Source organism: Vanessa atalanta, chromosome 9 (genome assembly GCF_905147765.1).
Source record: "Vanessa atalanta chromosome 9, ilVanAtal1.2, whole genome shotgun sequence".
NCBI lineage: Eukaryota > Metazoa > Arthropoda > Insecta > Lepidoptera > Nymphalidae > Vanessa > Vanessa atalanta.
In genome coordinates, this window is record NC_061879.1 from 9,711,813 (window position 1) to 9,725,532 (window position 13,720).

General features: G+C 32.0%; 1 protein-coding gene across 1 annotated transcript in view; it reads right to left on the minus strand.

Moving 5' to 3' along the window:
- LOC125066354 (dnaJ homolog subfamily C member 10-like) overlaps positions 1-13,720 on the minus strand; it is a 51,223-nt gene that overhangs the window by 3,163 nt on the left and 34,340 nt on the right. The window contains exons 7-24 of the mRNA XM_047674412.1: positions 13,593-13,707; positions 13,232-13,452; positions 12,209-12,377; positions 11,718-11,818; positions 10,993-11,148; positions 10,564-10,772; positions 6,274-6,430; positions 5,471-5,684; positions 5,085-5,197; positions 4,902-4,997; positions 4,629-4,826; positions 4,046-4,234; positions 3,192-3,315; positions 2,480-2,677; positions 1,906-2,012; positions 1,400-1,565; positions 886-1,049; positions 163-290 (exon numbers count right to left, since the gene is read on the minus strand). Of these exons, the coding sequence (XP_047530368.1) occupies positions 163-290; positions 886-1,049; positions 1,400-1,565; positions 1,906-2,012; positions 2,480-2,677; positions 3,192-3,315; positions 4,046-4,234; positions 4,629-4,826; positions 4,902-4,997; positions 5,085-5,197; positions 5,471-5,684; positions 6,274-6,430; positions 10,564-10,772; positions 10,993-11,148; positions 11,718-11,818; positions 12,209-12,377; positions 13,232-13,452; positions 13,593-13,707 (2,825 nt within the window). The remainder of the gene's footprint in view (positions 1-162; positions 291-885; positions 1,050-1,399; positions 1,566-1,905; positions 2,013-2,479; positions 2,678-3,191; positions 3,316-4,045; positions 4,235-4,628; positions 4,827-4,901; positions 4,998-5,084; positions 5,198-5,470; positions 5,685-6,273; positions 6,431-10,563; positions 10,773-10,992; positions 11,149-11,717; positions 11,819-12,208; positions 12,378-13,231; positions 13,453-13,592; positions 13,708-13,720) is intronic.

Genomic DNA, 13,720 nt, shown 5'->3' on the forward strand with positions numbered 1-13,720 from the left:
TTCTCTATTTGAGGTTTTCATTGTATATTTTTGACAATCAATAAGCAAGTGTAAACACTTCTATATTAAATAAAAAAAATTGACTTTGACTTGACTTTGACTTTGACATAGATGGAAACTCATTTCACTGTTAAAATGTACTAATAAATACACAATACTAACGTATTAACGTGACTACTCGGGTCAAGCGGGTAGACCTTGGCAACGGGGCTGCGAATTATGTTACAGATCGAGAGCTGTAGGACGCCACAATCGATTATCCCCACCTTCACGTAATCCAACGGTTTCAACTGCGGAAACAAAAAACATATATGTTTTTATTACACAAAACACCTATGTATTTTCAAATATAATAATGTCAAGTAAGCCCTACTCAACAAATAACAAAACTAATAAAACCATTCTATACTAATGTTATAAATACGAAACTGACTCTGTCTGTCTGTCTGTGACGTATTCAAAGCTAAGACAATTGATATTACTTCTTTAAAAAAATTGGTATGTAACAAGCCTCAAATCCAACGAAGAACATAGGCACCAACACCGCATATTTAACTATATTTTTGAAAAAATCTATTCTAACAAATAAAACAAAATTAACTAACAAAACATTTTTTCTGTGCAACCCCGTTTGTGTAGGTACCACTCACTCATCAGATATTCTACCGCCAAACAACGGTACCCGTTATTGTTGTTTTGAAGGGTGAGTGAACCAGGTTAACTACAGATACAAGACATACCATCTTATCAAGGTCGATGACTCACTGGCGATGTACGGAATGGATAATATTTCTTGGAGCGCCGATGTTTACGATGGGGCGGAGATGCCCACTCGCCATCAGATGGCATTAGCCCGTTCGCTTACCTACTACAAAAAATAAATACCCGTTTGGCGACGAGCCTCCACTCGTGGCGGATGCGGTCGCAGGCCGGCCCGCAGCGCGCCGGCAGCACCGCGCACGCGCACACGCGCCCCGCGCCGCCCGCGCCCCCCGCGCCCTCCGCGCCGCCCTCCAGCGCGCGCGCCTCCTGCGCCGACAGCTCCATGTCTGGAACGTGACCCGCCTTGAGTGACGTACTCGTCGACTGCGTGTCGGGGCCGGTGCGGGTTTGAGTGAGGTCGATTCGAAAATAGTTTTCGGTGACGGACCCTCCCAGTCACATTACATGACATTGGACATTCCTTAGGTAAGTGCGAACCGTAGAATTTATAATATTTTAATCCTACTGATTTTCACATAAACACGCGACAGTTTATCGTTCCGATTGCTATACTGATTATTATTTTTTTACAAAATGCGGCGTACGGGGAAATATCACCCTATCAATCCGGTGAAAACAAATTATAAAGTAATTTGTCGCAGCCATATGCCGAATAATAACCCATAATATAACTCACCGGAAGTTTCTATGAGGAGTTCTATGAACTCTATGATTTCATCTTTGTTCGAATCTCCGACATATCTGAATCTGTTAGTGCCGTTCTGTACGAGAATCACGGGTTCATCTTGTGCCACTTCGCGACAATACTTATCTGTGGTAGAAGTGCAGGACATAATGCCAAACTGAAATATAAAAAGTACTTTTCAAAATAAATAAATCACTATACATTTATAATATTTCAGCTTTACGTAATCTATTCAATCACTCAATTATTATAAGCGTGCATTAGTCTGAATTTATATTTTTGATTATTTTGTCAAGTTTTCCTAATAGTGCATGTATAAAACTTTTAAAATAAATGACTAAGACGTTAATAAATAAATAATAAAAGCTTTCAAAATGTACAAATATCATGTCTGATATTCACTATCGGATTCATGAATAGGCAATAGGGTAATCTGTGCCACCATTTTCTGGTGTTTGGCACATTTAATAGTAATATTATGAACTCTCAAAACTAACACTGATTCCAGAATCCAACAATTCAAAGCTAGCCTGAGTGAATGGTTCCTCCAGGTGTTCCCACGAGACTTCGTATGGTGCTATCAGTAGCACCCATATGCCCATTTCTGAAAACAAAATAATTACCGTTGTTTAGTTTTGTTCCCAATATTTGTACAGCGGTAGAATTTTCTTAACCTTATATGGATATATGGCTTTTTAATTAAACAATTTTTTTTAATTAATTCTTTCCGGGTAGACGATAGTACGGTTTGATTCCGTACTTATCTTGCCTGTGAGATTTTACAATTTGAGATCACACAGATATATTTATATGTTTGTTAGTAGGAAAAAATAAACCTTTTTCAATTTTATTGTTGTCGGCTAATGACGATATTAATCCATATCATAAACTAAAAATATGGAAACAATAGTACAAAAATATGTTCAAAGCATAAGCAAATAATAAATTTGAATTTTCAATAATGAAAATATAAAAATTTCAATCAATTGACGAACACTAGCTACATATTCGCAAGCATATATTATACAATGACTTTATTTATTAAAAATACTTTGTAGCGGCGCGCGGTACCTGCGGCGAGCACGCGCCGCAGCTCGGACGCGGACAGCGAGTGCAGCGCGCGCGCGTGTGCGGCGCGGCGCAGCGCGGCGGGCGCGGCGCCGCGCACGCGCTGGAACGCGCCGCCCGCCTTCAGCAGCGCCCAGCCCGCCGCGCGCTCCCACTGCAGCGAGCGGCACAGCTCCTCCAGCGCCGAGCAGTCCAGCACGCCTGCCAGGGTCACGAGAGTCATGCGTAATGTAGATTAGTCCGACCACAGGAGAACTGAATCCAAATTGACAACTTTGACACAAAAATGGTGTATAACTTATCAGTTCGGCCGCCTCGTTGATCTAGTGGCTTGTTATAGACCCTATGTCAGGTCAAAAAAACGTTTTGAATTTTTCCATACAAAAATGCTCAGTAACAACTTAAAGTTGGAGTTGGGTACACTCCCGTGCCTTGGAAGACACGTAAAGCCGCTGATCCCGCGCCTTAACTCTTCCGGTTGTGTCGGATTTTCCATATCATCGGATTATAAGAGTGACGCAATAAAGAATGCACCTGTATTTTCGGACTCATTTGTACCCTATAATATGTCCTGCATAGTTAGTTGGTCGGGCTCCCATGAGCTTGGCCGCTATAACCGAAATCGGGCGGACAATATTTATCAACTTAGCAGAGCTATAATTAGCTACCGCATTTAAACTGCAAACTAAAATACTATTTTTGAAGGTTAACTTACCAAAGTTCATCTCAGGTAACGCCATTTGCATTTGATGTAATAGTAATATGTTATCATCCTCTTGTGTAGTGAAATATAAAACCCAAGGAGTGTAATGGCCATTGCGAAGATCATTTCTAATTTTCTGCAAGATATATTTTAATAAATTAAACTTTGAATCCCTATTTATATATATTTATTTATATCCCTATCATAAAGACTTTTTAGAATTCCCTTGATTCACTGAGCTCGGACGTGTGGCGAAGAGAGAATCTCTGAACAGTTCCCGAGACTTGCCACCTGAGTTTATATAGGTTTAAGGACATGTAAAGGGATAATACGCATGATTCTTGATTTGATTATGATGATTAGCCAAATTTGGTTGGACCCTGTTAGCTTTAGATATTTGTTTTAACATTGAACTTCCTGCAGTTCCTTAGCAATATGTATGTCTAAATCTATTGGTGGTGTTGAAATAATTTATCTGACTTCCGGAGCACTTTCTTTTGAGAATTTGTTCAGTTCAGTTTAAAAACTTTTCCAACTCTACCAAATTTTTTTATTTTGTGTCAAGAATTTTTTTTTTTTTTATTGACACATGATTCAATCAATATTCTCATCTTTCAACATTGAAATGATTTACATTTTTTCTAAATGATAGTTAAACCAGCGTCTTTTAATTTATGATAAATTTTTCTTAACAATGTTAAATGAGTTGGAAAGACACTAGAAATTGCTATCAAATCATCTAAATATACAAATACACTAGAATCGAATTCTACACCAAAAAGTTTGTCTACTAATCTTTGTAGTCAATTTAGATGATTATAGAGAGATTATGCTAATATACCTATTGCTTAGATTTAAATGCTTACCTGTAAAGATTTCAATCCAATTGTCTCTATTTTTGGAAGCATTTCGACAACTTCTTGGATAATTTCCTTTTCATCCATGCTAGATATCTCTTTATGATTCTTATTGTATTTGAACACAATTAATGTTTCGGGGTTATTGCTTATTCGTTGCCGAATATTTTCAGCTATGACCACAGTGGCGAGACCATTCTGAAAAAATAATAATTAATGAACTAATAAAAAATTACTGTAATTTCATTTTAACATATATACAACAATGTATATATAACATAATGTATCTATCTATAATCACTTAAAAACTATTGAATTTATTGCTAAGAGCTATTAATACCAAGTGGATAAGAAAGTTAGTAGTTAATTAATAAAGTACAAATTGTAGGGAAATTTTTGTATGAATTGTCAGAAGTAATTGTTAATTTAGAGAAGCACATTATTATATAGTCTCTGTAAAATGCTAAACATGTTAGTCATTTTAGGTTTTTTTTTTCAAGATACAGATTAAAAACATTTAAAAACAATGCTAATGTATGAAATTATTATGATTTTTTTGGACAGTGTAAGGTTATATGTGTTTTATACTTACAAGATGGTAAGCAATTCTCAGAATTGCATTTTTACCTATACTATCTTCATTTAAAACATATAAAATAGGTTTATCAGTGTTCAAAACTTGAGTTATCGTGCCCACATGGACTCTACTGCGCACAAATTTGATTATGAAATCTTCTAGAGCATCAAATGTATGGGCACCATTATAACGAAGATAATTTCCAGTCTTGCCCTGATTAAAAAAAGAATACTTAATATTTGGAATTAAAAAATAAAAGTTCATTGTATAATTTAAACACATACTTACATTAGGGTAAAATAGAAGTGTAGGATAACTACCAATCCTCATATTATTGTAACAAAATGAATTATAATACTTGCAGTTTACAGCTCCTACATTTACCTAAAATAGACGATAATGACATGTATTATTTTAAAAAGTATAATAAATGAGTCTCTACCTAAACTAAACAGTAATATAAGAGCTTACGATTCTCTCATAAACTTTAGCCAAATTTTTCCAGTGTTTGGCTAAATTTTGACACGGAGGACAGAATGGAGAATAAAAATTAATGAAGCATAATCCTTCACCCAAATATGAATCTGAAAAAAAAAGTCATTAACGAAAACATGGATACAGAGATTAACTATATTTGTTATAAAACTATGCATTATTGTAATGGTGAATTATTCATAAAGGGATATTCTAGGGATATTAATATATTTGTCTGTATATATGTATAGTACATTAATCCATTTATGTTCTTCATAATTTTATATAATATAATTTTAACATAATTTGAAACTAGTACAATAGCCAATTTCAGACAAGAGATAACATAAAAGAAAGTTGAAAATAGTTTAAATTATACATACAGAAGCCATCTGCAGATAATGTTTTAACAAATGGATCCTCATGATATAATCCATTGAAATACAAATCATTGTATTCACTTTGTGAATGGTAATCATATTTCCTAGTATATGATTGTTGTGATCCATATAAATCATATTTGTGTCTTTTCTGAGGATCCTTTAGAGTTTCATAAGCCTCCGTGATTTCAAGGAATTTCTTCTGCTCACCTTTGTCCTACATGAAAATAGTAGAAAAAAAATGTTTATAAATGTCACACAGCTAGATTCTCAATTTGAATTTTGTTGTTTAATGTTTTTAAATTATATAATTATATTTATCATTGCTTTTTTATATGAATTTGTTTAGTTTTGAGAATAAACTTTAAGTTAATGAGTTTAGATTGAGTTTTCTGTGTCAATTCTCTATTAAATATTTTATCAGCACCAATTCATCAAGCTTCTAAGATAAGTGACCTGATTACACTTTAACGGATTCTGTATTATCATGTTTCATAAGAGTACAAGAACATGCAATATCTAGTGTTCACCCACATTCTGCCCACACAAGTTACAAAACACATGTACAATTTTATACAGAAACTTCTAAGAAAAACTAGAATTTTAATACATTTTGTACTTAAAATATAAAATATGGATATAATATGAATACTTTAAAAAGAAAAGCCATAGTTTTTATGAAAAAACTTTTAATAAATCAATTAAATATATAAAACAAATGTTATTAAAGATTTAATCAAATTTTTTAAAGCAAATTATGATTTTTCTATAAAATTATTTAATTATAATCAATTTTCTCTACTCACAGAATTTTTATCAGGATGTAGTTTCACAGCCAGCTTTTTGTACGCCTGCTTTATCTCTTGTGTTGATGCTACTTTGGCTACCCCTAATAGTTCATAGTACGAAACATCGGTCATTGCACTTTTGGTTAATATCAATAGGACTAGAATAAACTTAAGCCTGAAAAATAAGAATAGGAAACAAACCATATTTTCAAGTTCAATTTTATAATTTCCACTAAGTTTTGTTGTTTTGTACTTACATTTTTGATTTACACTGTAACTATGTAGGAATTGAAATATTCAAAAATATTATATTATGCGCTTACGCTGCATAGGTTAATAATAAATTACTTTCGAGAAAATTGTTTTCCCATTTAGGAATTAGGATTTTTTTTTGAGAATGGAGAAGTGTTATTGAATTTTGAAAGTTGAACTTAATTCTTTAATTTTTGCTTTTGACATGTATGTTTTTTTTATTCTTTCTCCTTAGGAATAGCTAAGGCAATACACTAAACTGCCACATCATTATTATTTTTATTCTATCTTTATATTATTTTTATATAAAAAGGGTAAAACACAAATAAAAATGTTTATATTCAATTTTTGAATCAGTGATTGCTAGAGCATAACATCTTAATTATCGTTAAAATTATTGATATGAAGTATCGATTATGGATTTTGGTCAATAAATAAAAATAATCAATAGAATTAAAATAATCGTGCTTTTAGTGGTGGTTTTTATGCAACATGCATAGAATATTAGTATTAAAGGAAAAAATGAGAATTAGCCGATATGTTAACTTTACATTCATTTATGCGGATTTTTATGACAAAATTATACATAAAAAAAATATTCTTAATATTATATACATCTTTTATGGTGCATAAAATTAAAAGAAAATTTTAAATTACCATGGCTATTTTTATTACTACAAACATTTAAAACGGGATATTTACATTTCGACATTATCTACGAATGTCTTGTTCACGAGACTAAACTGTCAAAAACATGGTAAATATCCCGCTTTAAATGATTGGAGAAATTTTAAATTGTCCAAATTAAATCTAATTAATAGTATTTTTTTTATAGTTTTCCGACAAAATATGTTACATTTTGAAAGTCTAAGAATAATAAATTAAACTTATTTTACTTAAATACACACTTTTTGTAATAAAACCTGTAAAACTTTACATATTTGGTTGCTTAATTTTCGATGCATAATACTCACAATTTAAACCATTAGTTTTTTCTAAAATATATCGATATTCAGTATATATTTTGTTTATCGTCGAGTAGATGGAATAGATTTTTTTATATTGATTCGCCTATGTATATAAAGATTATTTTTGATTTACTCATTATCATCATAATTCATTACGAATAATTCGATTATAATCACTGAGTGCTATAGATTTTATATTTATGACATGACGTATGACAGTCATTAAGATTATGAAGATTATCGTGTTTGTAAAATGTGTAAATGATATTATGTGAAATATTATTATCTTAAAAGATAGAGCGTGATTTTGGCCATGGACTAGTAATGCTTTAATGTCCTATGGCTGACGACCCTTACCTACGTATTATGCAGAATCGAAACACGCGGGAAGCGAGATAACATTTTGTCTCCTGAGGAGATAGTGCACAGAAGAGGAATTGTTGATGAATTATATCGAAACGATCTCGCAAACTTCTTACCTCACCGTTTTGTGCTAAAGACATGAAGAGACACATATACCGTTTTATGAATTAAAATTGTCTTTAAAATTATATAATACCAATTGATAAATATGAAGAAAAAGAAATAAAACAAAGACTTCATTATTAAAATAAATATATTTTTCTTATTACTATAATAATATATAACAACAAACTAAGAAGTGTATTATGTGGATGTATACGAAGTGTTTAAAGTCATTTTACAAACGAGAGAGCGGTGGCGCCACTTTACCCCCAAGACGCCAAAAGAAAAACACAGTTTGTGACTTTGTGTAGATAGCGGGTTAATGGAATAAAATATTGGCCCTCGTATCCCTTGTTACGTTATCTTGCATCCATGTTATATATCGTCCTTATTTATATTCCAAATTGATTCCCTTACTAAGTAATTGTCCATTATAAGAAAGTCTATAAAACTACTAAAGTTGAATAATTAAAACTAAATTGTTACAACAACAATTATAGTATTCAAGAAAAATTTAAAAGATTAAAATATTTCTACTCCTTATTGTGTCAATGAACACTAAATATAAATAAAATGTTAAACTTAATAATACAAAACGAAGCGAAATTATTAGTATAAATGTTGTTTTTATCACAGATGGGTGAAAGAGATATCACATCATTTCATTTTCATTAAAACGTGACATGGCAGGGTAACAAGTAAAGTACTTACATACCTACATAAATACGTAAACCTAACGATGCGCGCACTAACAGTAATAAGGATTTCTAGTTTTTATAAAAAGGGCTCTACCTTAAAAGTATTTAGTATGTTTTTTGCCTGTGCGATAATATCAAGTTGTTTAAATTAAAAGACAAATTTATAAAGGCTGTTTATTTATTAATTTAATATATCTATACTAATTTTATAAATGCGAAAGTAAAGTAACTCTGTCTGTCTGTTGCTCTTTCACGCGCTAATCCACTGAAGTGATTTAGATAAGTATTTGGTCTGAAGAAAGCTTGAACTCCAAGGAAGAAAACAGCCTACTTTTTACGTGAGCAAAGCCGCGAGTGACTGTTAGTTTACTTATAAATCTTGATAGTTCGAATACGAAAGAGAGCGTTGCCTACTTTTTTCAAAAGATCGTTGTATGAATTGGAATCCTTATATCGTCCTTTACTGTTATCCTCGTAAAAGTTACAAGCCCATAAATATGTCATAACTGGGTTTCACCTTTTGAGAAGATGTTTTGATCATATTTCACCACGCTGCTCTAATACTTGTTGGTGAAGAGAGCATCTTCATATAATTGTTAATTATACTTCTTTTATTATAGATCACTTACTGATAAAAAATATCAATGATATTATTTTTCTAAGCATTTACGTATCGACGGTAAAAAGATAAATCCTCTTGAATATTTATTTTTTAATAATTATCACAAAATTATTGAATCCTATCTTACTTTTATAGAAATATATACAATTTTTTTCACGTTTTTCGTGACAAATATTAAATGCATCACACAGCAGAGTCGCGATGTATGTAAATCGCACATCATCGCTTATTAATAAAAGTTATGCAGAAGTACTTGTGTGCGATTAAATAATGATGAAATTCATATTACTTTAAAATTAAGACATTGTCATGTTCAGTAGATAGCCGGTCACCTTGACTAATGTGTGGGTAAACAGCTAATGCTATTTTAAAACAAGTTCCGTTACTATTCTTAATACCTCCCGATAAATGTTCAACACATATTGATTCTTTAAAGCATATTTTTATTTCTTTACGACGCAAAATGTAGGTTCTAATTAACCTTAACCTAACCTCTTACTGTTAGGAATACATTTGTATATTTTATAATTTTCAATTGCTTCTTACATAGCTATTTTATTTTAATTTTTTTACAGTCCAAACCCCATAAACATTAAATTGAAATAAATAAAGAGTTTACATATACGTATAATATAATCGTTTAGGTTTCAGATTACTGATTAATTTAAATACAAATATATATAATAAACTTATAATGTATCACTGCAATTTCATTAATTACATTTTATATCTATTTCGATTTGGTAACTTTTCTCCGTAATGTGAAGTAAACTATTATCCTCAATATGATTAGTTCAACAACTAGGATAAATATGTTCGTCCAGAAATTATCTTGCTTAAAACCCATTTCTTTGATTATCTCCTTTGGGTACCTGCAACAGTACGAAATAATGTTAAACAACTTTGAACATTTTTAATTTTAATGATTGTGAATGTTATGGTTACATTTTTTATGATTTTAGTGAGATACTTGAACCAATTGTCGTCGCGTTGTCGTGAAAGATAAAATACCGGTTCCGTTAGTTCTCAGTGAGATCTACTTCCAAGCAGTTAGGTTAGCTTTAACAGTAAATTTAATTTGGGAAAAGGCTATTCAAAAGTGCTCGATAGGAAGAGTTTATAATGTCGTTTGTTTATTTTGTGCATAGGTGTATCTAATAGGCCCTTTAAATGATGAAAGTTTTTTTAGTTACCATCCAGTTAAAACAGAAAAATACACGACTTTTATGGTCAAAATTCCAATGTTATGATGGCCTGTCTTAAATATATTTTACAAAAAAAGGTTGACGCATTAAGTTCTTACCTCATATGACAATACAGTTCGCTCTCTGGGCAATCAAGGGGCGCTCTATTGTATGCGTAGATCGAGAGAGCAAGGGCCTCAAACACGTACTTGAGGAACGAGATGAAAGATAGGTACTGCATAAGAGGTGACATGTGTGACGTCAACACCAGAAATCCCGCGAAGACGATCATAGCACACGTTGTGATAGCACCAAAGAATGTCCCGTTCTGTAAAAGACATCGTATAAAAGAGCTTTGAAGTAGAATATTGTATATGCCTAAAAAGAGCAAACAAGTTTTTTACGTATTGAGCAAATTCGAAAGTTTAGTCTAATATTTGTCCAATATTGGTCTATACCAAGATATAATCTTCTAACAAGGTTAAGAAGATTATCGAAATCTGCAAGGAGAAAAGTTTATAGATACAATTACTAAACTGTTAACTTACGATGGCTTGTACACACGTGCCAATGAGATTTCCTATGGCATCAGCCAGCAGAGTGACATTAGCTAGAACTAATACAAACATGGCAAACCGCCATAGTTCTGTCGGCTGACCGGATAGGAGGTACGATGGTGCTGAGTAGACTATACTAAATGAGATCTGGAAAATAAAACAAGAAAATACATCAAAAACAATATCCGAACATAATTTTTATGCCGTAGTTATTATTCATTTTAATTATTCCACCTTGTTATTCATAGCTTTAATAGTTATGTCGGCATTTCAATCTGGTATTTATGTTGCAGCCAACTGGTTAAATTAACCATTCAGCGAAACACCTAGCCACTTTATAAACGGCGCTGTCGAAAAAGCGGCCTGTTAGACGTCAGCAAGTTTATCTTCCGTTCATCAAATAGGATCGTTTGAATCTACTGTTTTTTTTATTAAATAATATTTGAATTATGTGATAAAACTGACACTTTCAATGAATTGCTCTATGTTAGTTAATTACCTACGCGTTTTATTGAATGACTAATTTATCTAGATGGCGGTGACATTTACATTTTTATCTTTTCCTTGTACATTTTTATTTTAATTATATGACAAATTATTAAAATATAATCGCTAATTGTAATGTTATTTATAATTGTTTAAACGATTTAAAAACAATATAAGTATAAGATTAAATATTTATTATTTTTATACACTTAGACCATTTTAGTTGTTACCTGTAAAGGTATACTGGTTACTAATGTAGCAGCATAGTACGTCTTGAGGTTATACCAGTTATTAAAACTTTCCTTCTTTAACACGGGTAACTCATCTGGAACTGTAAAACACAATATTACAAACAATTTAAATGAAACTTTTTAGTTCGACTATTGTCAAAATTTTGACTAAAATGATAGACAGACAGATATTGAGATAGACAAATAAATGGGTTAATTGACGTGAGTCTAGTCTAAGATGGATGGCTCTTGAGCTCGTTATGTGAACCCAAATACAAACGTCTATACAAAGTTTTGATGTGTGACGCTAAAATGACTGATGAGTTCTGGTTTTCTCCAACATTTCCAAAAGGGCTTGCTTACCACTCTATATAATCTCTTTTATATTTTTATTAATACGTTTATTTCATACTGTACTAGATAATACCTACATAGGTAAACTAGATAGGTTTGATAATTTTAGATGAAGTAGGCTCGAAATAATTACTTACATTTTAGCACGCCAGGCATCATCGAAGTGTAGCAGAGATAAGAGGCAGAGATAATGAGATAGCCAAGATTACTGAAGGTCTTTGATGCATCGTTACCCATGTACTGATAGAATATACCCATCAATATTCCAAGAGCTATATGTAATAATATCTTTAGATGCGTAACTGTCTGTAAGGAAAATTGAACTTATAAAGCTATGTAGCTAATGAGTAAATAATCTATACTAATATGTTATTGGTATGAAATAAACTTGAACTCCAAAGTAAGACACACATTTGCTATTTTATGCCTAGCACCTGAAGACCAAACCCTCAAATGCCAGCAAAGCTGCGGGTGACAAATAGTATTTATATGTTTCATCATCGAGAAATGTTCCTTAATCCATAGAGTTAGTGTGACAATTTTATAATATGTTTTGAAATATACTAATTTATCTATCTTTTTAAATTCGTTGATTTTGAATACAAGACCCAAGTTCGAAAAGCAGCTTCGAAGCTACATAGGGCTAAAATATAAAATGTAAGACAAACTAAAATTGTAAATGGGCACGATTAATATTTCGAGGCGCTGCCGTGGTGGGTACTATATTAAATAATTGTTTTGGATACCTTTTCACTGTCTATATATAGCATTATAACATAATGAGTTTTATTTATATTTTTGATAAAAAAGTATAACTGAAACAAACAGAAACACTTGTGAAATTTTTTTCCTCTATATGTTGTTTTAAAATATTAAAAATTGAGGTTAAAGTATCCTCTTTGAACTCGAGAACGTTGACTGTCCACGTCGCCTTCGCCATAAACCGTCAATTGTGTTAGACTCTCATTTTGCAATTGTCGGTCGTTTTAAAATTTAAATAAGTTTATACCTAACTTTTTTCATATTTTTCATGTTTATGTTTATTAAAAATACACTGATTCATGGTATAAGTTGATAACTAATTGTAAGTAGGTAAAATAATGTTTACTTATTCTGGTGATAAAATAATTTGAATTCCCTTTGGAGGAAACAAAACTTACCCAATCTCTATAAAGTTGAATGAGACATCGCTTAAAAAGCACATTAAATTTGTATAATTCCGGCGGATTGTTGACGACAATTGTTAATTTGCCGCACGAAAACTTGGGAGGCACTTTCGGCGATTCGATGAATGGCTTTTCATCGAAGTAGTGGTGACTGCAGATTTTCGCTGCCAAAAACTCATTGAATTTGCCATATTCTCCATTGGCTATCTCCAATACTGCAATAATATATTTTTTATTGTGAACAGAAATATTTTCGTTCGTACAAAAATACAAAGTCCAAACCAAGATGTAATAATGAAATGAATACACTTTAGAAATAATTAAATGTACAAACATGACGTCAGTAAGTACTTACTGTAATCGGCTGGGTTATGATACTTAGGACACTGCAGACCTAATGACGCTAGGTATGGCACCGTGTCTTCGCTCGGACCATCGTAGATACATTTTCCTTCGGCCAAGATGTACACCTTAACAATTTTA